The sequence below is a fragment of the Dama dama genome, chromosome 27 (genome assembly GCF_033118175.1).
Source record: "Dama dama isolate Ldn47 chromosome 27, ASM3311817v1, whole genome shotgun sequence".
Classification (NCBI taxonomy): Eukaryota; Metazoa; Chordata; class Mammalia; order Artiodactyla; family Cervidae; genus Dama; species Dama dama.
Window position 1 is genome coordinate 22,222,487 of NC_083707.1, and position 27,107 is coordinate 22,249,593.

At 44.6% G+C, this 27,107-nt stretch overlaps 1 protein-coding gene across 2 annotated transcripts in view; it reads right to left on the reverse strand.

Annotated features, from left to right (window-relative positions):
• The window catches only part of FHOD3 (formin homology 2 domain containing 3), a 518,587-nt gene that overhangs the window by 445,886 nt on the left and 45,594 nt on the right, over positions 1 to 27,107 (reverse strand). For both annotated transcript variants that reach the window (XM_061130778.1, XM_061130777.1), the window contains exon 2: positions 10,535 to 10,641. In XM_061130778.1, the coding sequence (XP_060986761.1) occupies positions 10,535 to 10,641 (107 nt within the window). The remainder of the gene's footprint in view (positions 1 to 10,534; positions 10,642 to 27,107) is intronic.

Sequence of the window (27,107 nt, forward strand, 5' to 3'; positions counted from 1 at the left end):
ATTAGTAATAATTACATAAAAAATTATTAGTAGTAATTACATAAAAAGTTAGTAGTAATAACATAACCTGCATAAAGTCATGTGACTGATGGAAACAGATCTGGGCTGACAGCAGAGAGCCTGACTCCACGTCATTCGCATCATCCTGCCCTCTGCTGCACAAGTGCCCCACTCAGAACCTTCCCCAGCGTTTACTAAGGATAAAAAGTGTCCCAGGTTTTCTAAAGAACTGGTTTAACCTCAATATTAAAATCTAACAGAAAAGGACACAAAAAATTAAGATGGAAATATCTTTTTTAAAAAAACTGGCAAACCAAAATATAAAATACATGAATATAATAAAACAGGACCAAATAAGGTTAATCCTAAGAATTCAAGAATTATAAGATGTCCATGTTTTCTTTATCTACATCAAATATCAATGTATAGACAACATCCATCAAAAGGTCTCTTACATTTGGTAGATTCCCTCCTTCCACCACTGTATTTTGTAATTGGGTAATGCTGATTGTTATGCATTTCTTTTACATATGCCATCTTGCTGCTATTATTGACTCTAAAAATCTTTTGGCTGATTCATTTAGCTTCTTTTAGAGAAATAATCATTTCATCCATTTAAAAATAATCAGTTTATCCCCATTGTTCTAGTAAATATGCCCTTGTCTTTTATTTTGCAGCTAAAATTTTCAGAGGAAAATTAAATAATCATGGGTATGCTTTTCCCTCTCCCCAGTGGGATACTATGTCAGTCTGGGTTCAACAAATAATCATCATAATAGTTGTTAACATTTATGGAATGCTCATCAAGTGCCAGATGAGGTTCCAACTACTTTATACAGATTTAGTCTTCAGAAAACTCCTATGAAGTAGGTAATATGATTGCCATTTTGAAAGTCAGGAAATTGTTGCCCAGAAGAGTTATGCAACATAGCTGATGTCACATAGAACGTGACAGAGCTCGAACGCAACCCAGGCAGCCTGACCCCAGAGTCTGTACACCTCCCACCTCCCTGATGCTGCCTCCCAGTTGGGTGTGCCCTCATCCATTCCCTTACTCCACACATGTTCACTCGTGACTAGTGTGTGCTGGACTCTGTACCAGATCCACAAAGGACTGTCTGTCTCAAGACAGCAACATATAAATCCTGCCCATGAGCCCGCCATGCATATTCTGGACTCAAGATTGCAACCTCAATTCTTACCTGAATTTCCAGCCTGCTGGCCCACTCTACAAATTTCAACTTGCCAGTCATCAAAATGGTGTGAGCCAATTACTTGAAATAAATCTCTCTAGACAGACTAGCTAGATTAGACTAGATGGATTGGCATATCTTACTAGTTCTGTTTCTCTGGAAAACCCTAATTAATACAAACTCTGATATCTGCCTTCATGAAGCTTCCATGTTCCAAAACCTAAACTCAGTGAGAGTCTGTCAATGCCTGTTCATCATATACACTTTAATGGTCTTTTTCTCACTGATACAGGCTAATTGGATCAGTATTGTAGCTACCTCTCCTTCCAAGTTTGCCTGTTTGCAGGAGAGTGAAATGGGAGTGCATCAATTATGAGGATCTGGTGACCAAGAGGCAGAGGCAGTTTAACTTGACCTAAAGCTCCCCAGGGAGATTCAGATTCCATTCCTATCAGCACAGCTACTGCCAGAGAAACATCACAGGCCTCAGGGAGAAGCCACGCCAATCAGCTGCCCACACCCAAGGCCAATGCCACCCAAGTGATGAGAGAACTAAAACAGACATTCAGTTGGAGGAGACCTCAGCCAAGGCACACATGCCAGGGTCGTGATGGCACTATCGCTGAAGGAACTTCCCCAAATGTCCTGCTTTCTCAGAATACATGAGCTTCTGCAATAATGTCTATGGCCTTGGGAAGAAGATCTGGTTTAACCAAATAAGTCTTGCAGAAACCTGTGTGTTTCGGTCCTATACCTGTCTCTCAAGAAAATACTTTTGTAAGAAAACTTATAAAGTCTTTGCAATGTAAGAACAAGTGCTTACATTATTTTCTTGAGTGGCATGGAGCCAAAGGCATGAAGACTTTTTCTTGTGGTCAACAACAGAGTCAATGCTTCCAGCTATTCCTCCACTGAACTAAGTTATGATTTCAGTCAAGAGTAGAAAACACACGTTGGACAATGCAGCAGAAGCAGAGACAAGGGTCCCCCAGCAGTTGCCCCACGATAAGCTTCCTCTTAGGAAGCTTCTGAACCTCTGAGACTCAGCCAGGGCTCAGTCTGGGGGATGAAGAAGGGTTTAACACAGTCATCAGTGAGTTATAAAGAGTAGTACTAGGGAAGATTAATTTGCTCGGAGGCTCAAAGTCCAAGAGAGCTGGTTGTCACTGCATTCATCTCCAGATACATTCTGGTCTCCCCTAGGAGATAGCAGAGGTGAAAAGAATAAACTCTGAAGCCAGCTGTGTGATCCTGGACAAGCTACTTAGCCTTTATGAGGCTCAGCTTCCTTGTCTGCAACATAGGATGATATTATGCTTTGGTAACATCTAATTTGCCAGCAAATTTGGAAAACTCAGCAGTGGCCACAGGACTGGAAAAGGCCAGTTTTCATTCCAATCCCAAAGAAAGGCAATGCCAAACTATGCTCAAACTACCGCACAATTGTACTCATCTCACATGCTAGCAAAGAAAGAAGAAAGTGAAGTCGCTCAGTTGTGTCCGACTCTTTGCGACTCCATGGACTGTAGCCCACCAGGCGTCTCCATCCATGGGGTTTTCCAGGCAAGAGTACTGGAGTGGGTTGCCATTTCCTTCTCCAAGAAATGTTCAAAATTCTCCAAGGCAGGCCTCAACAGTACATGAACTGTGAACGTCCAGATGTTCAAGCTGGATTTAGAAAAGGTACAGGAATCAGAGATCAAATTGCGAACATCTGTTGGATCACTGTAAAAGCAAGAGAATTCCAGAAAAACATCAACTTCTGCCTTATTGACTATGCCAAAGCCTTTGACTATGTGGATCACAACAAACTGTGGAAAATTCTTCAAGAGATGGGAATACCAGACCACCTGACCTGCCTCCTGAGACATCTGTATGCAGGTCAAAAAGCAATAGTTAGAACTGGACATGGAACAACAGACTGGTTCCAAATAGGAAAAGGAGTACATCAAGGCTGTATACTGTCACCCTGCTTATTTAACTTATTTGCAGAGTACATTATGTGAAATGCCAGGCTGGATGAAGCTCAAGCTGGAATCAAGATTGCCAGGAGAAATATCAATAACCTCAAATATGTAGAATGATACCCCTTATGGCAGAAAGTGAAGAGGAACTAACAAGCCTCTTGATGAAAGTGAAAGAGGAGAGTGAAAAAGCTAGCTTAAAACTCAGCATTCAAAAAAAGAAAATCATGTTTTGGGCTCCAAAATCACTGCAGATGGTGACTGCAGTCATGAAATTAAAAGACGCTTGCTCCCTGGAAGAAAAGCTATGACCAACCTAGGCAGCATATTAAAAAGCAGAGACATTACTTTGCCAACAAAGGTTCATCTAGTCAAAGCTATGGTTTTTCCAGTAGTCATGTATGGATGTGAGAGTTGGACCATGAAGAAAGCTGAGTGCCGAAGATGCTTTTGAACTGTGGTGTTGGAGAAGACTTGAGAGTCTCTTGGACTGAAAGGAGATCCAACCAGTCCATCCTAAAGGAGATCAGTCCTGAATATTCATTGGAAGGACTGATGCTGAAGCTGAAACTCCAATACTTTGGCCACCTGATGTGAAGAACTGACTCACTGGAAAAGACCCTGATGCTGGGAAAGATTGAAGGCAGGAAGAGAAGGGGATGACAGAGGATGAGATGGTTGGATCGCATCACTGACTCGATGGACATGAGTTTGAGTAAGCTCTGAGAGTTAGTGATGGACAGGGAAGCCTGGCATGCTACAGTCCATATGGTCACAGAGTCAGACATGACTGAGCTGAACTGAATTGACTGAAGCCCACAATTCATGATCATGAACCTAAGCTTTGGCCGATGCCATGAAAGTGAAAGCTATGTGCCCACAGAATGGACATGCACTCCTTCTGTCCATTTCCATCTTTCTGGAAGCTAGGATAAGGGTGAAAAGGGAAAAGCTGAAGCAACAACTTTAGATACAGAGATGGAATTCTCATTTTGAAGATGAATGGCTGCTCTACCAGTCCCAAGAAAGACTACCTATAGTTGGACTCTTACACAGGAAAGAAATTTTTACCTTTATACACAACCTGCCATAATTTGGAATCTCTTGTTTACATCATGGAAAACTGTACCCTATTCAACATACAACTTCCTGGCTTGATGTGATGCTGGTGGGAGAGCCATATTGTAACTATGATGAAAGATGAAAGCTATATCGTCAGGATGGCAGAGCAGAAAGATAAAAGAAGCCTGGGTTCCTAAGAGCATCTTGTAATCAATTTATTACCCATGAAATGGCTTAATTATCTACTTTTTAAGAAACAGACTTGGGACTTCCCAGTGGTCCAGCAGTTAAGACCCCGTGCTTCCACTGCACAGGGCACGGGTTTGATCTCTAGCTGGGGAACTAAGATTCCACATGCCACATGGTGCTGTTCCCCTCAAAAATAAAAGTAATTAAATGTTAATTTTTTTAATAGACTTCAATTTTTAGAGAAGGTTTTGGTTTTCAACTCCAAGAGATCACCCCCAATCTCTCTGGGCCTTGATGTTCCTCACCTGAGTCCCAGGCCAATATTTCTCACCTGGCCACCTTGCAACTTAAGGGTGGCTTGACATAATCCCAGATTAACATGTATAAACCTCTTCTCCCCCTCCCCAAATTGCCCCCCATAACCACCCTAATTCTCTAAGTAGTCCACCATCTGTATACCATCCACCTAAAGGCAGGTATCCGTTTTCTTCTCCTGTTTCCCTCCCTCGACTAGCATCATATCTACAGATTCTTTTGCTGGCCCAGGCCCCAGTCCACCTGCCTTCCTTGGCCACCAGGTTCAGACCCATTAGGTTCACTGCCTTCCCCCCTCACAGTGGGCCACGCTGACTGCAGTCTCCCTGCTCTGTTATTGGAGAGGTTCTGGGAGGGCTCCCCCTTTGCAGGTCAGTTTTCTTCTGAGTCCAACCCACACCAGAAAGCCCAGCACCCACCTGGATTCCGTGACTCCTACCTGTCACCATGTTTGTTCTATCATACAATTTGGCATTCAAGGGAACTTAGAGCCACACCAGTTCCACTGTCTACTCAGCATGGAAGCTCATTTGTCTTGCCCAAGCACTTCTAAGTGACTTTCTCCCAGGGTGATTGGAGGTTCTGGTCTAGCACTGACCCAAAGCCGGTGTGCTGGGGCCTCTGGGCTGCCCTGCTCAGGTCAGCATGGAACCCACCCACCCGTAACCAGAGCAGGGCTGATGGTCTGCAGTCTGAGCCTTGCACTGAGAAGATGGGAGATCCTTAATTCTTTGGTGATTTGCCAAGAGAGCCTCAGACAACAACATACCTATACTCCCGGCTTAAGAGGAAAAGTCGGGGGAAACCCTTTACTGCGTCCCACCCACACCTTTAACCAGAATCTCTCTTTTGTTAAAGTTTTTCGTTTGTGGTTTGGTTTTTTGAGTTCAGTAGGTTTTCATATTTGGGTTTAAAATGTATTTTAGTGATTTCCCTTTCTACCAGGTCCAGATGCCAAGGAAACCTTGACAGAGATGTCACAGGTTAACTTTTGTATCAGACAGTAAGGAGGGAAAACGGCTTCTTATTCCTTCCAACTTGACATTTTGGAAAGTAAAGAATTCTTTGAGCATCCTATGAAACCCCTCTCCACCCCCAAACCCTGCATACCCAAACAAACTGTAAGAAATCTCAGGGGTTCCTGGACCCCTGCTACCTACACATGGATCTTTGGGCTCACGTGCTGCAGGCTGAGAAGCTGGGTGTCTAAGAATCAAACCAGAGCTCTCCCCAAACTCCTCTGCACTCCCCAATCATGGGGGCTGGCGGGGTGGGGTGGGGGCCCACCTGCCCCTGCGAATGGGCTTCCTCACAGCCCTTCCCACCCCCATCCTTCATTTCTGAGGCTCACACTGTGCTCTCCCCACCCCCACTCCACGGGGTCTCATCTCATCTGACCTTCCCACCCCCACAGTGCGGTGGGCACAGGAGTGGGGGTGTCAGGATGAGGAAACAGAGAGAGAGAAGCGCTGTCTCAGCGCCGACCCTCTAGCAAAGGCCTGAGGGGAGTCCAGCCGAAGCACAGGTGAGTGTCCAGGGTTCCTCCCGGTCAGGAGCACCTGGGGACGTGCTCAACAACCACGCAGGTCCTCCCAGCGTCCCTGAAGCCCGGTGCTTCTCAGGGCCACTCACAGGTCTACCACACCCCGACCTGTGGCCCTTGCTACCTTGGCAAAGCACACCCTCTGGCCTTCAGGACTAACCTCCAACCCCACTTCCTTGTGACAGTCCCCATGTGCCTTTCCTGTCAGAGGCAGGGAGGGTGGGACTAAGCAACAAGGTCCAGGGCTGGGGGCTGGGGGAGGCAGAATCTGGGCCACCTCTGCCCCACGTGAAAGGCTCCAGCCTCGGTTTTCTTAACTAAAAAAATGAGCTCTCCCCATGAGTGCTCTGCACAGACCCCATCCCATCCTAAAACCCAATGACTGCCGTATCAGTGCATGATCTCAAACTATGACGGTAATTATAGCTAAAGCTGCTAGCTTTGGGTTTGTCTTACATGCTGGGAACCAGCTTAATGTTTTAGATACATCATCATATTTTACCTCACAACAACCCAAGGAGGCAGTGTGATGGTTATATTATGATTTCCCCACTTACAAGGAAACCGAGGTTCAGAGAGGTAAAGTAACATTCCCATAGTCACACAGCCCTGAGGTTAGCTGCAAAACTCACGCCCCTAACTACTGCGCACTGCTGCTCTTTACGCTCTCCTCAGCGACCCTCTGTTGGGGTCGCTGCTAATACAAGGAGGGAAATGGGACTGGGTAACACTGTCCTGAGTTTATTATAAACTCCCATCAGAGGTAGAGTGACTTGCCCCATCTTGCACAATGGCAGGGTCGGGAATAATAACCCAGGGGCTTCGGTTTCCACTGCCCCCTGCTGTGTCTGCTCACTTCGCTGGCTTTGGAAGGCAATAAACAGACCTGGCTTTACTCTGCTAGCATGATAATTGCTTTGTCCTTGTACTTTTGAAGGTCTTTCTCCTCTTCTCCAACTAGCTATATAATCTGAGTGATCATTATAAACAAGGGGTAAGTTAAATTTTAGTCCTGGCAGAAAAGAGCAGGGTAATGGACAAGAACAAAGAAACCAGCTCCTCCAGCAAGAAAAACTGACTCTGAACACACTCAACCGACACCACCACCATCTCCACACACCCTGCCACCCATCTTCATTAAGTGGCCACAGCGTGAGCAGGTATTTTCCTATAATTTAACAACAAAAAAAATCAAGAAACAGAATGGTCTCATTTGCCCTTTTCACGCTTCACAAGGGCAATTCTTAACCAGGAGGAAATTATATTTTAACTCCTGTTTGAGGGAGGCATGAGCTCTCAGGCACACAGACTCTGCCAAATGCCAAAACCTCTAAAAAAAGACCCAGGAGGGCCACTCAGTGCAAGCGTTCCCTGCAGATGCACCCAGACATCTCCCTCCTGTGCAGGAAGCCTCCACCGTCAGGCTGCTTCCAGCCAGCGCCCAGTAACTCACCACAGGCCACCAGTGCTCACAGAAGTGCTCAGGACCCAGGGATCACCAGAGTGACCCAGCAATGCCAGGACAGCACCATCCTGGCCTGTCTTCTGCAGCCCAGACCAGGCCCAGGGGCTCTGCCGACCAGAGACCAGGAGAGGTGGCTTCTTCACACTCTTCCAGATAAACAGGAAAGTCATCCTGGATGTGTTCCAAAGGACAAAGGCTGAATCCCACAGATGAAGACTATTTCAGATAGAAACCCCATTCTGAGGTGGGTTTGGGGCCCAGCAGTCAAACGTGCGGCTACCCGACATCCTTCCATAACTTGTTTCCCCAGCACCCCATGCCATGAGGGTGCAGAAATGTGGTCAAGGCTGCCCCTGTCAGACAGAGCCATGGTCAGGTGACGGCTCAGAAGGGAACCAAGTGAGGTTAGCCCCAGGATCTGCTCTGGGGGCTTGCCACAGGCTCCCTGGCTTGCTGGGCATGGCTGCAAAGAAACTGGCATCTGGACACCATGTTTACGGTATGAGCTGTAGCCTCAGGGCCAGGGGATGGAGCCCCTCTGCAGTAGCTGTTGCTCCAGCTACAGACAGTAAATTAGCCTGGAACTGAGGAAGCACTTCCATGAACCAACCATACATCCCCTCAGGTGCCAGCGTACATCCTCAGGAGAACCTGAAATGTACATCCCAGGAGATCCTGGGATGGCAGAGGAGCACGGACTTGGAACCAGTCACACCTACGGTCAAACGTTGCTCCACCTTCTACCAGCTCTGCCTCCCTGGACATGTAATTTAACTCCTGACCCTCAGTTGTTTCAAATGAAACATGGAGATCAGAAAATCTAATCCCATGTTTGTGCCTATTAAGGAGATGAACCAGTAAACAAACATGCCATGAATAAGGTACCTATCACAGTGGTTGGCATGTAAGGTGCTCCATAAGGTTATTTTCTTCCCCACTCTGAACTCTTGATACTGTTAGCTAATATATTAACACTTTTTTCCAAGTTGTCATCTCCAAACTAGTCATGTTTTGACAAGAAAAAAAAAATGTATCAGACAGGTCATGGTCTTCAAGCATAATACCTCTAGGGACATTGTTCAAACTGGCAATGATCTACTCATAACACTCCTGAGATCTATTTGATCAATGAAATATGAAGCCATCCCATTCGACTGTCATGCAACCTAATGCTGACATCTTAAATAAAAGGATGTCATTGTCAAACACTTGGTAAAAATGATAGCAAAGGAATTTCCTTAAATCTTTCAGTCTTAACAATGTAATTTTTTTAAATGATGATGAGTAGAATTTGATGTGACTTAATAGAGATACCCCTCATGTGTGCACAGCCTAAGGCATTTCCCAGGTCTTCCATGGCTTCTGAATGCACTCAGGAGACAGGAAGGGCATCCTCAGAGAACTTGACTGGGTTCCTACCAAGGACCCTGACCTTGGTGCTCAAGTGCATGACACTCAGGAACCCATTCTGGGCTCCTCTGTTCACCTGGCTCCTAGTGTACACTTAGTGCCTCTAATGTGTTGAGAAAATGCTAGGCTGGATACTCAGGCAGGCCCAGTTCTGACCTAGTAGAATTTTAGCAGCAGAGAAGAGGGATAATTAAGGGGACCATTAATGGAGAAAGGACCATAATTTGTGATAGGTACTAAAGCAGAGGAAACCCAGGAAGTCATCAATATATTCTGGTGTCAGGTAGGAAAGCAACACCAAGAAGGTTCCCATTTTTCCTCATTTTTTGAGCCTCAGATAATATTCATTTGACTGCAATATATTTTTAACTCGGGAAAGGCAGCCTCAAAAGAATTTTTGAAGAGATCTCTGAATAGCAGACAAAGATGGCTGGGCATTATTTGGAAAGAAAGAGGGAGCCCCTGAAGGTTTGTAAGGAGGAAGGTGATAAAATCAGAGACAGACTTGGTTCTGGATGAATGAGGAGTAGAAAGGGAGGCAGGGGGCCCCATCCAAAGTGTATTTCAATAACTGAATAAATACATAATAGTATTTTACAAATATTAATGTCTTGGTTTGGGCAAATTTGCACTGGTTATGTAATATGTTAGCATCATGGGAAGCTGGGTAAAGGGTTATTTGGAAAATGTCAATGCTTTACTCTCGGCTCTTCTGGGAGTTAAAAATTATTTTGATACGAAAAGTTAAGAAAATCTGGAAGAGAAGAAAACAATCACTTGAAAAAATAATCTAATAAATATAGGAATGGCTAATTGTATGGGTATATTCCTACAGTGGCTTTGCTTTCTGTACATTTTTCTGATTTTTTATATGAATTGCTTTATTCAAACTCACAGCAATCAGAAATACTAAGCAATTCTAGATACAGGCTAAAAGTAACTTGATATTAACTAACATAATTAATAATTATTTTTTCCACTGTAATGAGTTCAAAAGATGATACAGTATAAAATGATCTAAAGGGGCATCTGCCAAAAAACTAAATATCCAGTAGTTACCATTAAAAACAATGTATAAAATAGTTGTCAGTCCACTAAAATCTGTAAAATATTGATTTAACTACATTTGGTTTAAAAAGAAACTTTGAATGTAAATATCACATGCTTAATTAAACTACACCAGAAATTCTCCAACCCCTGAGTAGTCTTAGCAAGAAGAGCTACTCAAATTCAAAGGGTCTGCAGTTACTCCTGGTGAGTGAGTCCTTTTGTGTGACTGTGAGTGAGACAAGGTGAAAGCTATGGTGATTTCTCCAAAATATTTGAAGGCCTCAGTGAAGCCCCACTTCGTGGAGGGTCGGGACCAGCTGGCAGGGACAGCATTCAGTCTTACCCAGCGTCATCCTGGAAGCCTTCTAACTCGTCCCGTTGCTCGGCCAGCGTGGCCTCCAAGTCCAGGTAAGTACCATTGTGGGAGAGCTGGAGGGTACAGTCGTCCAGCTGCAAGAGAAAGAGCCTGTTAAGCCAGCCTGCTCCTGCGGTGGGGGCTGGAACCCAGAAATCACTTCCTGTTGCCCTCCTGTGTTTTCCAAAATCAACCATTACCTGGAACTTCCCTGGTGGTCCAGAGGCTAAGACTCCATGCTCCCAATGCAGTGGGCCGGGGTTTGATCCCTGGTTAGGGAACTAGATCCCATGTGCCACAACTAAAGATCCCACATGTCACAACTAAGACCCGGCACAGCCAAATCGATCAATCAGTATTTTAAAATAAATCAATTAAAAAATAAATAAATAAAATCATGCATTATCCCCAAATCTGGATCCTAACGGAAGAGGTAGCACATATATACATATTGTATATCATATAAACAGATTGGAAGCAAACTGCCTAACAGGTAGACAGAAATCATACCCACTACGTGAATGACCTTGACAGGACCCATAAGACGTGGCCAGGGGAGGAGAGGCACTGGGCCAATGTCACCTTTCACTCTCAGGGACCCAGAAGAAGCCATGGATTTGGAGAGTGGAAACTAAGATGCCGATGGGACCATGGATTGATAGACACAGAGTTTAAAAGGAAAAGTTGGTGGAGAAAACATGCTGTTTCCTTTGACTCAGTGACAAACCCACTTGCTCAGATTCTATAGTCAGGTTTGGCCCATTATAATTAATAGTTGCTCAATAAACATTTTTACAACAAAAAGAAACATTCTTCATCTGAATGGCAATATATTTCAACTGCTGCTGCTGCTGCTAAGTCGCTTCAGTTGTGTCCGACTCTGTGTGACCCCAGAGACAGCAGCCCACCATGCTCCACCGTCCACAGGACTCTCCAGGCAAGAACACTGGAACGGACAACTCACCAAAAAGGACAATAGGTCTCTTTATTACTAGTCTCATTTTTAGAAAATTTATTTAACAAATACTTGTTGTTGTTGTCATTGTTCAGAAGACAAGTTGTGTCCAACTCTCTGCAACCCCGTGGACTACAGTCCGCAGGCTCCTTCTGTCTACACAATTTCCCAGGCAAGAATACTGGAATGGACTGCCATTTCCTTCTCCAGGGGATCTTCCCTGACCCAAGAATCAAACCTGCATCTCCTGCATTAGCAAGCAGATTCTTTACTACTGAGCCACCTGGGAAGCCCATTAACAAACACTTAGATGTTGTTAATTATATCCATTCATAACTCTAAGCATTTTACATATGTTACATCATCTCATTCTCACACAAACTCTAGTGATTTTCTTTGTTATCCCCATTTCACAATGAGAAAGCTGAGTCACCGAGACAGACTAGGACACTTGTCATATCTGATAAGTGATGGAGGTGGGATTTGAATTCAGGGAATCTGAACTTAGGTCATGCTCTTGACCACTATGCTCTGCATCTGCTCTATGGCCAGAGACCTTCTGAGGACTTGAAAATACACTCTTAAAATGCAGCTTTGGTGATCTGAGTGTTCTGGTCTGGCCAAGGTAATGCTGCAAGCTTGCCAACTCCATTCCCTTTTCCTCCTGGGGACAGAGACCATATATCCCAGGTTTATAGTTGTGCTGTTGCTGGGTAACTGAGTACTGACCACTGGAATATCAGTGAAAGGGAAGAATCCCAACAGGCCTGGCCAAAACACTCCTACCCAACCGTACACCTTTCTTCTCATGCCTGTGGCCAAATATAGAGGAGCCAGAGAGGATTCCCAAGTCTGGAAACCAGCAGACCCCAGACAGAAGCAGCTTAGGTCCCCGAATCACTGCATGGAAGATAGCATTTTGCTGCCCAGCCCCCACTGACCCATCCTGGACAGTGACAAGTGCAAGACATGAGCCTTTGCTCTAGTAAGTCATTAAGACTCTGAGGCTGTTTCAATTAGCCAGCATGACATGACATTTAGAATAATCCATACACTTAAAAACGCAGGAAAGTAATTTTAACCAAAGATGAACATTATGAGAAAGTCCAAGTATATAACCTCATGCTTCATTTCTCAGGCTGTAAGGGTGGCTCCTATTATTCATCCACTTGATGAGTTAAAGCTCTTATTCCAAAATGCCAGGAGACTAGAGAGAAGTGGAGGCAAATACGTGGCTACTTCAAAACATCTAGGTAAAGGCCTGCTAATCCTCCTGCTATAAGTGAGATTTCAAACAAGGAATTAGTCTCCTTTGATGGAAAAGCTTTATTATCCTGAACAAGAGAAATAAAGACTGTCAACTTGTCCAGAATCAGCATCTATACCAAGCTGCTAATTCTTACAGAGACCCCCACAGCTCCACGTTTCTGGTTATCCTCCACAGAATGAAAGGAATTTGTTCTTTGTTATTTGTAAGAAATAGTTAAATCATTTGAAGGGGTTAATCCTATTTGATTCACTTGTTTTATTTCTCTAATAACAAACTATTAAAGGCATGCTGGTGAGGGTCAACATTCTTGACTGGCACTTTACAGATGGGCAACCTGATCTGAGAAAGGTGGGACCCGACGGGTCAAACTCACTGTACTCTGGTGTCAGAGGTGCACCCAGGGTGTGGGGGGAACACTCAGGGGAGGTGCACCCAGGGTGTGGGGGGAACACTCAGGGGAGGTGCACCCAGGGTGTGGGGGGAACACTCAGGGGAGGTGCACCCAGGGTGTGGAGGGAACACTCAGGGGATGTGCCCAGGTTGCAGGGGGCGATGGTGGGGGGAACACTCAGGGGAGGTGCGCCCAGGGTGCAAACGTGGGGATGGTGAGGGGAACACTCAGGGGAGGTGCGCCCAGGGTGCGAATGTGGGGATGGTGAGGGGAACACTCAGGGGAGGTGCGCCCAGGGTGTGGAGGTGGGGATGGTGGGGGGAACATTCAGGGGAGGTGCCCAGGTTGCAGGGGGCGATGGTGGGGGGAACACTCAGGGGAGGTGCGCCCAGGTTGCAGGGGGCGATGGTGGGGGGAACACTCAGGGGAGGTGCGCCCAGGTTGCAGGGGGCAATGGTGGGGGGAACACTCAGGGGAGGTGCGCCCAGGTTGCAGGGGGCAATGGTGGGGGGAACACTCAGGGGAGGTGCGCCCAGGGTGCGGAGGTGGGGATGGTGGGGGGAACACTCAGGGGATGTGCCCAGGTTGCAGGGGGCGATGGTGGGGGGAACACTCAGGGGAGGTGCGCCCAGGGTTTGGGGGGAACACTCAGGGGAGGTTTGCTTAAGCTCTGGGGGGGACACCCAGGGAGCTGGCTTCCCTGCCTATGGAAGCAGAGGATTTCCTGCAGAAGGAGTCTCCTGGGTTCGAGTCTCCTGTAAACTAAAATCAGACTTTATCATTCTTAGGTGGAAATGTTAATTAGACAAGGAACCCGTTACCGTGTTCACTGGTCCTTGTGGACGTGGAGCTGTAATCACTGCAGCTCATTCTTTCTTTTAATTCCTACTGGCATTTCCAACTAATAAAGCTTTTGTGGTCCATTCTGTTGACAGTATCAACACTTCTGCTCATTTTTAATCCCACATATCATCAACAGACTAGAAGACAAGGAAACTGAAAGCCCTTTGCATGCTCAGTCGCTAAGGAATGTCTGACTCTTTGAGACCCCAGGGACTGTAGCCTGCCAGGCTCCTCTGTGCATGGGATTTTCCAGGCAAGAAGACTGGAATGGGTTGCCATTTCCTCCTCCAGAGGATCTTCCAGACTCAGGGAGTGAACCTGCATCTCCTGCGTTGGCAGATGGATTCTTTACCACTGAGCCACCTGGGAAGACTGAAAGCCCTTTAAGCTATGATCATTTCTTTTGCCTCCATCCTTGGAAATGGTCGAGTCCAAAGAAGGAAGCTTTTGGATAGAGTTTCTGGTTCCCCCTCAAGGGGGTTGAAGGCTTTCGGAGGCTATGGTCCACACTCAAAGCCAGACAGGGAGAACCGAGTCAGAGAGGAAGTACTGCTCTGTTGTATAGAGAGGCAAGACGTGCACGCATATGTGGTACAAATATTCCCACCATGGCCAGTTTCAAGCTACCAGTGTGAAGTCACTGAGTGTGGAGCTAAAAAGAGATACACTGCAGCTCACCAGCATATAGTATTTTTATCATACAGACTCAGGAGATGAAAGTAACCTCTCAATGCAATGAAACAATTAGAAAGTAACATGTTTTGAGTACTTTTTTAAGGTAGAGTTGGCTCACAATATTATCAGTTCCAGGTGTAAAGCAAAGGGATTCAGTTATGCCTATACATAGTATATACTTATGTGTATATATTTGAATATTTTTACCTTTGCTTCTGATATACTAATAGCTTTTATTCATTGAATACTGATACAGGATAATTTAATTTTGCATGATGGCTGCATTGAACAAAATTCCCTCTCGAACCACCCAGACCAGCTTCAGCACACGCTGCTTCTGGCCCTCCCAGGTCGTCAACTTGAGGCACCTCAAGGGGACACTAGCAAGCAGTGGACGAAAGGCTGAGCCACCCTGTCCTAGGCTTTCGGTCCTCACCCTTCCCCCAGTCCTGTGCTTTCCTCCTTAGCTGGAGCAGATGTGGATCACTGGGGGCCAGCAGATATGAAAAAGTGTTAGTCGCTCAGTCGTGTCCAATTCTTTGTGACACCATGGACTATAGCACCCCACCCCCAACCAGGTCCCTCTGTCCATGGGATTACTGGAGTGGGTTGCCATTTTCCTCTCCAGGGGATCTTCCCAACCCAGGGATCAAACCCAGGTCTCCTGCATTGCAGGCAGATTCTTTACCATCTGAGCCACCATTCTTACTGGCAACCATGGTTATTTTCCAAATCGTCTCCACCCTATGCCTCCTGATTTTATTTCCCAGCAGCTGGGGTGAATACCTGGTTGGCCCCACTGCTCACCCTGACCCACCAGGTACCTGCCTCCTCATGCTCCCAGCAGCCCCAAATCACAACAGGGCCACCCCCACCCGCTGCCACCCCAGCCTCCCAACCACAGAATCCCAAAACCTTAGCAGAACTGCTTGTTCTCATGATTCCACTCCTCACATTCAGAGCATCAGTAGCTACTGCCATTTCCATGGTTCAATTTTAACAAAATTATATGTTACCCATGGGCTGGGCACCAAGGAATACATATGGGCTTCCTTTCCTCAAAGATCATTTTGTCAAGCAAGTATGACACATTAATAGAACACAGAAGAGAATGAAAAGCCACTTAAACCAACTGTCAAAATGTGTGGAAGTTCACCTTCAGTTGTATTCCTTCTGTTGTAATTAGCAGCCACAGCCCCTGAGATTCAAGCATCCTCTGTCAGACAGGACACCTCCCTTCCAGCAGAAAGGCTGCCTGACTTCCTAAGCCAGGTGTCATGACCCTGCCTCCATAATTAACACCTGGGCGATTTGTGCAAGTCCTTCAACTAAAACAGAAATGATGACTCTGTACCCTTTAGTCCCTTGAAAGTGGGGCTTACAGTAGGGCTATAGGAAGGGGGCAAGGTCAGCTTGCTCCCCTTAGCAAGCTGGGGCACGTGTGCATGAAGGGGTCCCCGCAACTCAGGCAGCCTGTGAAGATGCCAAATGAATCCGCACACGCTGGCCACTGTGTTCCACGACATGAGCCCCGCCATCACCACACCCCAGACGCACGATTAATTGTAAACCATCACGTGAGCCAAGCAGGAGGAATACACAGCTACTGGGCTGGACTGACCCACGAACAGTAAAACCCCCTCAGTACTTTGGGGTTCAGCTTCAGTTACAAACAAATTGATAGGCACACCAAATACAGGCTTCAGTCTTGTCAGGGATAACTAAGTTAACAGTTACGAGAGAACGTGACAACGAGGCGAACAGGCGGCGAGGGGCGCTTAACTCCAGTCGAGTTATTAGAAAGGGTCAGACAGAAACATTCGGACTCTGCCCAGAGAGAAGAGCACCCGGACGCCTCCCTGCCAGGCCAGTTCCTCACAGGAACCTCAATTCCTCCTGACATGAAGGGAACCTGATCCCCCCACCCCGGGCCTCTCAGGTCAAATGTCTTCCCAAATGATGGAAGGGCCCGGGAATTTCCTGACTCCAGCGATTTTCATGTCAACCCTGATGCCCTGGCAGTGTGGCCCCCGCACTCCTTTCCTGGCTCTGGGTTTGGTGGCCAGGACACTGCTGGGCATTTCAGGACACAAGACGGAGCCGGAAGGCCGGTGGGAAGACAGCAGTGCAGGGTGATCTCAGGACAGCGGTTGGGGAAGGTGAATGGCAGGGGACCAGGAATCTGGTGGGGCTGGGGTGCTGGGGAGGGGGTCAGTCACAGAGCCACACGAGGGACCCTTCCAAACACTCTGGAATTCTGTGCCACTCCTTTGGGCCAAAACAAACCGTTAAAATGGGGCCCAGAGCCCTGGAGACATAAGACAAGCCCTCCCATCTTTGCAGACCACCTGCACGAGGTCACCCGCCTTCTCCTGACAGTTCCTACAAAGACAGGGCATTCAAAAACTGGAAAAGGCAGGCTCACCATCCTGGGGAGGAAAAAATACCTAAAACGAGGCTGACGTCACATCTCAACTTATACTTTCTTTTCTTTCCTTAATCCGGTGAAGCGGCGTGTTACTGGGGTGGTTTAATGATTATCTGGGTTTGGCAGCAGGTCTAAAGGAATCCTTAGTCTAGGCAATAAAGTTCTGGGGAACTCTGAAATAGATTTGCACAGAACTGTTCTATAAAAAATACATGAGGTCTAATCTTAAGCTAATTTTGGTAAGAGTTCAGAAGTGGGAAAATACGTGCTGATTTTTAAAAGAAAAAATCAAAATAAATGTCATTTGCTGATGTCATTTCAGAGGTTCCTCCCATCCCTGCATCCACATTTTTGCAGCTCCTTCCATCAAGAGGTGGATTCCTTCTTGGTTTCTGGACTCTGGGCTGGCCTGGGTCTTGCTTTGGCCAACGTGGTGGCGAATGTCACATGGCAGAGACTTCAGAGACACCTGCTCACTATGGCTGGCCTCTCTTGTTGCCCTTGGAACGCGGCCACCACCCGAAGCAGCCCGGGTTCCCCGACTCCAGGGTACCTGGTTGCTCCCACTGCCCCTGCCAACAGCCTGCCAACTGCCACACGCCGAGCAGGGCCAATCTGGTTCCCCAAGGCTCCGAGTGAGCCGCCAGCTGATGACCGACCCAGGAGAGGGCCAGCCATGACGCGGCAGACTGGCCCAAAGCAGAACTGCCCAGCAGACCCACTGGGGTGGGACCACATTTCATGCTTGTTGCTTTCAGCCAATCTCTTCTGAGCCTGTCACCTCCATCCACAGCAGGTGGGCCCCCAGGGATTGCGGCCTCAGACTCAAGAGTGCTCAGTGGCTGGCTCTGAGGTGGGTAAGAGGCTCGCCCCACGAAGGTGCCTGCTGAACACACCGTGACACCGCTGGCTCAAGGCAGGACCACCAGCCCCATGCCCGGTCCTCAGCCACCATGGCACATACATGCCGGCCCTGCCCCTCCTGGAGGCCAAGCCCCCACCAGGGACCAAGGGCAGAGGACAGGAGACAGCAGCAGCTGCTGGGAGGAACGGCCCGGCGCCCCAGCGAGTGGGGGCACAGCCAGCTGCACTGTCCCCCCAGGAAGGCGAGGAGGCGGCAGGAGGTGAAACCCTGCAGGAGCTGCGATCCCAGGCCCTCTGAGCCCGTGCCCTCATCACGTCGTACAAAATGCACATCCGAACAGAAAAAATGATGAAGACGTTCAAAATGGCAACAGCCAGCCCAGGGCCCATCTGACGGCACTGGGCCTGCTCCCGGCTCAGAAGTGAAGCCCTGCTGTGGGCCCGTCTCGCTCCAGGGCCGGGTCCACTGTGGGCGCCCTGGGTCCCCCACTCCAGGCTCATCTGTCCGTCAGAGTAGCAGGCAGGCAGGCATCGCAGCAGGTCAGCTCTGAGACAGCTACAGTTTCCCCCTCCACTGGGGCTCTGGCGGCCAGGCAGTCATGAAGCTTCCGGCTTCCCTCAACTTTGTGGTTCCTTCTAAAGGCAGCAGAGACTAGAAACTCGGATGACAAGCAAAACCATCAGGAAGGACAGCTTTCCAACAAGCAAGGCCGCATGTCCCTTTCACAATTCTTCATAAAACCTTCACAGAATCCTGGCTCGGCCGGTCAAGCCTCTGTGGGCTTTGGCTGCCCCCACCCCTTGAGGGCCACGGCCGACGGACGAGCGCACACGCCGCAGAGCCACCGCCTGCCACCTACTAAGACGGGGAGTGAGGACACGGCGCTCATTTCACCATCCTTCAAACTACACGGACTTTCCACGTTCATTCCCTTCAAATGCATAGCACATCTCACAACAACAACAACAAAAAATGCATAGTTTCACACAAAGCTGTGATTTGAACATAATTTAAAAATAAAAGGAACACTGGGTCAGTTTTCTTTAAGAGAAAGACCAAAGGAAACTGACTCACATTGATATCAGAAGAAATCAGGCCTGTTGGTTAACCCCAACAAATCATATTTGAATTTCTAAATCTCTAGGGGCCCATTTAGCCACTTCAGAACAACAAATATATTGTGGGTACTTCATAAATGTTTTAGGGTTAAGTACAAGAATATTTTTGCAGATCAAGCATATATGGGTTATGAAATAAGATGAATGTATTTACTTTGAGAGCGGTTGGATTTTACTTCCTCAGAAACCTTTAGTAAGTTATGTTATTTGTGGCCAGCAACCTCAGTGAGAGAAGCAACATCCTGATATTGATTTAAGCAGCTTCCAAATCAAGCCCCAGACTTCTACTTAAGTCAACAAAATTGCACAGCTCACCAACCAAAGGAAGGGCTTCTGCCAAATTCTAGAAGAAAGACAAAGGCAAGGTTTCTGCCATTAAGAGCTTAAATTGAGCAAGCGTGATAATACGGCAAATATTTGTATGATATTAAGGGACCTTTCTATCATTAAATAAATAACCAAAATCCATTAAGCTTCTCCCTTAAAAAGGCCAGACTATATTCACTTGCGTTTTTCCATTTTGTTTCTTTCTTTTTTTTTTTTTTTAATTGGAGGCTAACTACTTTACAATAGTGTAGTGGTTTTTGCCATACATTGACATGAATCAGCTATGGGTGTACATGTGTCTCCCATTCAGTCAAGTTGAAAAACAGTTATCAGTAGCAAGTTTCAGGGTCATTATTGATCTATTTTCATTCACTCATTCAGATGAATAATCCTTTCCTGTGCTCCTTCTCGGACCTGGCACTGCGGTATGTCCTTGTATGATAAGCCGGATTCCAGCGGGCATTCACGGCTGTGTGGGGGCCCACACACCAAACAGGGAAAAGAGGAGAACAAGGAGTTAGTAGTAACTTTGCTGTTTCTGCTCTTACTTTCACTGGAGGGATGAGGGAGCTGAAGTACGATGGATATAAAAGCCCTGACACAGAGGAGGTTGAGAAGTAGGGATACTAAAAGAAAGCAGGCCCAGGGCTCCGGAGGGGAAGACTTATTGGCCATAGTAGATTTTAGACTTGATTCTAAGGCAACAAAAAGCTGTGAAATTGGTTGAAAACAGATGCATGCAGGATCACTTTGCAATATGAGGACAGAAGGGGGAAGATAAATGAGAGGCCACTGAAAGAATGGCGGGCAATTTGAAGGTGGCTTGGACAACAGTGGAAGCAGTGGAAACAGAAAAGGAGAGAGAGGAGTGATACAGCAAAAGAGGGGAAGGGAAGAAGGAAACTTGAGAACGACTCAGCGACTCATCAGATGTGGAGGGATCCCACAGGGTGTCTCGCTTGAGCAAATTAATACACGGTGCTACTATTTACTAACACGGGAAACATGATACAAAAAACTGTTGGGGGCAGGGGGATAGGATAAAATTGGTGTTATGTCCAAAACAAGTGGAGGAGTTGAGTAGAGAAATGGATTTGGGGATTTGGGCATGAATAAAAACATGGCGGTTGAAAGCTCACAAGTGCACGAGTGAACCTAAGATAACAGCTAGTTCTTTGTGGCTGGAGGTTCTGTAAGGTGTCCCCCTTTTTGTTCCTAATAGTGGTAATTTGTGTTTTCCCATTTTTCCTCTAATAGAGTTCTTTTATTCACTTATTAGTCTTTTCAAGGAGCCAATTGCTTTTCCATTATTTTAAGTCTGTTTTCTATCTCATTAATTTCTGTTATCTTTGCTATTTCCTTCCTTCAGTATTTTTGGGTTTAATAAGTTGGGTTTTTTCTAATGTATAAAACGTGAAGATTTTCAGTCTTTCTTCCTCTCAATCATGTGCATTTAAGACAATAATTTTCCTCTAAGTAAGGTTTAACTACAGACCACAAGATCCAATATGCTGTATTTTCATTACCTTAAAGCCAAAATATTTTCTCAACTCCACTGGGATTTCTTCTTTGACCCACAGGCTATTTAGGAGTGTGTATTACATAATTCCCAAATATTTAGGAGTTTTCTAGCATCTTTTTTACTGTTTATTTCTAGTTTAATTTCACTATGGCCAGAAATACATTCTGTATGATTTCCATTATTTGAAATTTTTTTAAAGTTTATCAAACTATAGTTGATTTACAATGTTGTGTTTAATTTCTCCTGTAACGTGACTCAGCTATACATATGTATAGTCTTTTGTTTTTCCATTATGGTTTATCACAGGATATTGAGTAGGTTCCCGGTGCTATATGCTAGAACCTTGAAATTTATTGAAACTTATTTTATGGCCCAGTAAGCACAAAGGATGTGTACTCAACAACTGCAGTGCTTGTTAAATGAGCTTCTCAAATCTCATCTTTATTGCTCTTCATATGCTTATTCTATAGAGAGGTATATTAATTTCCCACCACAACTGCAAATTTTTCTATTTTTCCTTTATGTCAATATTTGATTAGTTGATTTAGACTTACTAGTGAAAATATTATTTCCTAGTCTTTTAGCACCATGAGATGCCCCCTTATCTCTAGTAACGCTTCTTGCCTTACAGATTCTGGCATTTGTTACTAGGATGGTCATACCAGTTTCTTTGGGTTAGAGTTGCAGTCTTTTACTTACAACATTTGGTACCCATGTATTTGATATGTACCTCCTGTAAAAAGATAATAGCTTTTATCCAATCTGACAATCTTAGTTTTTTTAATAAAAGCATTTTTAAAAAGTCTGTTAACCTAAACTGACTACTATTGTCTAGGTTCAAATCTACATATTTACTATTTGACCTACATGTTCTAGTTTACTTTTTCTGCCTTTCTTAACATCTTTTTAGTTTAAAGCATTATTCTCTACTATTTCATATTTCCTTCTTATTATTCTTCTTATTCCTAGCTATATATTCTTTTATTAATTCTTTCAGTAATTTATCCTCTAAATAATCTGGCTTCCTAACTCAGCAGAACCTACTATGAATGAGTTATCACTTACCAGAAAATGTAAGGGCCCTAGACCATTTTAATATGGTATACACCTTTCAACATAATGAGAGATGTATTTTGGACTCTATGACATAGTATTGTCTGGCAGTCAATGTTCATTTAAATTCAACCACATTTTCACTTTGGTCTCTTGCCCTTCATTCCTTCCTGGGTTTCCGTGCTTCTATCTGTGATTATTTCCTTCTGCCTGAAGAAGTCTATTTAGCAGTTTTTGAGTGAGAGTCTACTGGCAACAAATTTCCTCAGTTCCTATTTTCTAGAAACACCTCTATTTCACTTTTTTTTTTTAATAGTTGTACTGAGATATAATTCACAAACCATATAATTCACCTATTTAGAGTATACAATTCCTTGGCTTGTATATTCACAGATTTGTCCATCCATTACTACAATCAATTTTAAAACATTTCCATCATCCCAAAAAGAAATCACAATTATCCATTAGTAGTAACTTCTCACCCGCTCTATACCCAGAAACCATGAATCTACTTCCTGTCTCTACAGATTTACCTTTCTAGACATTTCATATAAATGGAATCACACAATAGTCTTTTGTGACTAGCTGCTTCCACTACTTAGTACAAAGGTGTCAAATTTCTTCCTTACTATAGCATTTATCAGCACCTCACTCCCGTTATTGCTAAATAATATTCTATTACACAGATACACCACATTTGATTTATCCATTTAACAGTTGATGGACACTGGGTTGTTTCCCTTTGGGGCTATTATGAATAAAACTACTATGAATATTTGTGTACAAGTTTTTATATAGACATATACTTTCATTTCTCTTGGGTGTGTATCTAGGAGAACTGCTGAGTCACACAGCATCTCTATGAGTAGTATTTTAAGAAACCGGCAGACTGATTTCCAAAGCAGCTACACCATTTTACATTCCCACCAGCAATGCACGAGGGTTCCAACTTCTCCAAACTTTACCAGCACTTGTTTTCTTTTTGATGATAGCCATCTTAATGAAAGTGAGATGGTATTTCATGGTTTCTGTTTGCATTTCCCTGATGACGAATGATTGTGAGCATCTTTTTATATATTTACAGGTCATTTGTATATCTTCTACTGAGAAATGACTGTATAAATTCATGGCCCATTTTTAATTTGGATTGTCTTTTTTGTTATCAGGTTGTAAGTATCCCCTATATATTATACATACAAGTCCTTTATTGGCTACATGGTTTCCAAAATATTCTCCCAATTTATGAGTTGCCTTTTCACTTTCTCAGTGGTGTCCTTTCAAAAGCTTTCAATTTTGATCAAGTACAATTAACCTATTTTTTTCTTTTGTTGTTTGTGCTTTTGCTATCATACCACCTTTATTTTAAAGGATATCTTTGCAGGCAACAGAATTCTAAATTAGCAGTTACTTGCTTCAAGTACAGGCTACCTTGGAGATATTGCAGGCTATGTTCCAGACTACTGCAATAAAGTGAGTCACATGAATTTTTTGGTTTCTTATGGGAGGGAGGTTCAAGAGGGAGGGGACATATGTATACTTATGGCCGATTCATATTGAGGTATGGCAGAAACCAACACACTATTGTAAAGCAATTATCCTCTAATTAAAAATAAATAAAAAATTTTAAAAGTTATACTATATTACAGTCTATTAAGTATGCAAAAGCATTATATCTAAAAAAAATGTACATTTAAAAAATATTTTATTGCTTTAATAAAAAACATTAACCACCATGTGACAAAGCCAGGTTGCCAAAAAACTTCAATTAAAAAAAAAAAAAAAAAACACAGTATCTGCAAAACACAATAAAACTAAATATACCTGCACTCACAAACTATTAACTTCACTGTCTTCTAGCTTACATCATTTCACATGAAACATCAGATGCTGGTTTTACTGTTTTTCTTTTGAAGATAATCTCTTTTTCTCAGGCTTCATTTAATATTTTCTTTGTCTTTAATTTACAACAGTTTTACTGTGAAGTGCTTATGTGTAGTTTGCCTTGTATTTATCCTGTCTGGAATTTATAGCACTTCTTGAAGTTGTGGCTGATGTCATTTGTTAATTTGAGAAAATACTGGCCATTATCTCTTCAAATATTCCTTCTGCCCCATTCTCCTTTTTCACCCATTCGAGGACTCCAACACATATTTTAGACCGTGATCCACATGCTTATCATGTTCTTTTCTGCATTTTCTGTTTTTTGTGCTCCATACATCTTAATATCTTCTACAGATCTATATTTCACATCATTGATATTCTCTTCATCTGTGTCTAATCTTTAGTTGAACCACCCACTCTATTAATTTGGAGGGGGGGGTTATTTATTTACTCTTGATCTATTTGGCTGTACTGGGTCTCTGTTGCTTTCTCTAGTTATGGTGCATAGGCTTCTCATTGCGGTCGCTTCTCTTGTTGCAGAGCACAGACTCTAGGCATGCAGGCTTCAGTAGTTGTGGTACATGGGACCAGTTGCTCTGAGGGATTCAGAATCCTCCCAGACCAGAAATTGAACCTACATCCCCTGCACTGGCAGGCAGATTCCCAACCAATGGACCACCAGAGAAATCCCTATTTTTAATTTCTGTATTTTTCATTCTACAACTTTCATTTGCTTCCATATATATGTGTGTGTGTTCTTGTTTTGCTTTGTTTAAATTCTCCATCTTGCCTCATTTCTTGAATGTATTTCTCATGTTTTAGAGATCACATCTAGTAACTCTAGTATCTAGAACAGTTACAGACATTTCTATGGCTCCCCCTTCCCCTTGATCATGTCTCTGGATATACCAGGTACATTTTATTGAATACAATCATTATTTATTAAAAAAAAAAAAAGCTCAAGGTTCTGAGCAACAGCTTCCTCCAGAGAGAGCTTCCTTAGCTTCTGGTAGCCGTAGGAGTAGATCATAGTAATCCAATTAAGGACTGAGCTCACTCAAAACTGGGTTTCAGTCTCTGTATGCCTTGCCTGATTTCAGTTAACACTTCTTCTACTCTGTTTTCCTCTCCCCAGCATTATGAATAGTAACTTTACTTAACTTTCCAGCCTCCTCACAGTCACTATCTGCTTACCTTCAGAGTCTCTGCACCTGCCACTGATGAACTGGTACATGCATCACAGTAAAAAGAACTAAGAATATCAGACTTAGTGAGTATGACCTCAATAAATTTCTCTTCTCTCTCAAATCTTGGCCTCCCAAGCCCTGGCGCCTTTGGAGTTCTCTAGTGCCTTCAAACACATGGGTTTTGGTCCTCTGTTTACCTTATAAGGTTGTTCTCGGTAGGAGTATTGGTCTGCTACAAGCTAGTCCCTTATAGCCAGATGTACAACTGAGCAAGACCCTAGGAGGCCTCCCCTGGACAGACCCCTGCCCCATATCCTCTGCTGTAGCTCCTCTCTGAAGTCCCCAGAAAATATTATCTCATGCATATTTCATAACTTTTTCAGATGTTAAAAACCACCACCAAATGAAAGAAATTAACTACCTGATGGCCATGAGCACACAGCCCCCAGACCTTCCGACACCTAAGGATTGATGCCAACCACCCTGCTATCTCAACATCACCCAGAGAACTGTGCACCAGCTGATCACATATCCTGGGATATCCCTCCCTCACCCGGCCTTTAAATATGCTTTGCCAAAATTCTTCAGGAAGTTCAGGGTCTTTTGAACATGAGCCATCCATTCTTGCTCAGCCCTGAGATAAACGTTTCTCTGCTACAAACTCCAAAGTTTCAATTTGTTTAGCCTCACTGTGTGTTGAGAAGCTTCCCTGGTAGCTCATCAGTAAAGAATCCACCTGAAATGCAGGAGACCTAGGTTCAATCCCTGGGTTCAGAAGATGCCCTGGAGAAGGAAATGGCAACCACTCCAGTATTCTTGACTGGGAAATCCCACGGCCAGAGAAACCTGGCGAGCTACAGTTCCTGGAGTCACAAGAGTCAGACATGACTCAGTGACTACACCGCCACTGTGTGTTGAGCACACGAACTTGTATTGGGTAACATAAGCCCAAACATCTATTTAATAGCTAAAAACATTTACTATTCACTTGACATGAATTAACATTAATTATTTAATCCTCACACAAGTTATGAGGAAGATACTATTATTATTTTCATCTTATAATTAATGTAAAATGCACACACACACACACAAAACTGTAACTGGTCAAACAACTTGCCACGATCATTACAATCAGTAGCAACTCAACTCAGACCGCCTGGCTCCTGAGACTGTGTCCTTATCTACAACAGAATATCCAATTCGGAGGGAAGATGTGCATAAATCCCTCTGCAATTCCAACATTCAGTGACTGCATCAAAGAAGAGAGGACAGAAGAGGATCAGCCAGAGGGACCAGAGCAAAGCCAGGGGAAGGTTCCTCCAAGCCCAGAGAGGCATTTAAACCTGCACGTTATGACTGCGCTGCCTCAAGCTCAGAGACACTCACAGGGCTTGTGTAGACCCCCACCGGCATCACTCAGCACGTGGGCACATGCCCACTGGCACCCACGCCCCTACTCCGGCACAGGACAGAAGTCACCGGGTGGGGCGAGCAGACAAAACAGCCAGTCAGAGACCAGGTCTGAGAAAAGGAGGCCAAGGCCGGCAAAAATGCACGTGCGCAAAGGCGCCAAGTCCCCAGCGCATGCTCCGTTGTCCCACATAGATGTGAAAGAACTGAAAAAAGAAATATGTTCAAGACTGACCAGTGTGGTTCCCAAAGCATGGCCTGAAGACTCCCGGGAGGACTCAGACTATTTCAGGAATCCACCAGGTCAAAACTACCTTGATATTATAGCCTCTTAACTGAACTAACTTTTGCACTGGTATTGGGGAAAACCACTGGAACTTTAGCAAGAATCAAGACAGAGACGCTTAAGTTTACTAGTCATTGTATTCTTCACCCCTGTGCACTCACAGTAATAAAAGTGTCAGTTACACAAAACAATGCCCTTACTGAAGTATTCAAAATTATTGATTCTATTAAATTTTTTAAAAGGCACAAAATCAATAGTAAAGGTAAGAATTTCAAAACTGTGGCTACAGAGCATTAAATCCCAAGTGCAGAGCTCTGTGTGACAACATTGTCACATACCCATGAGAC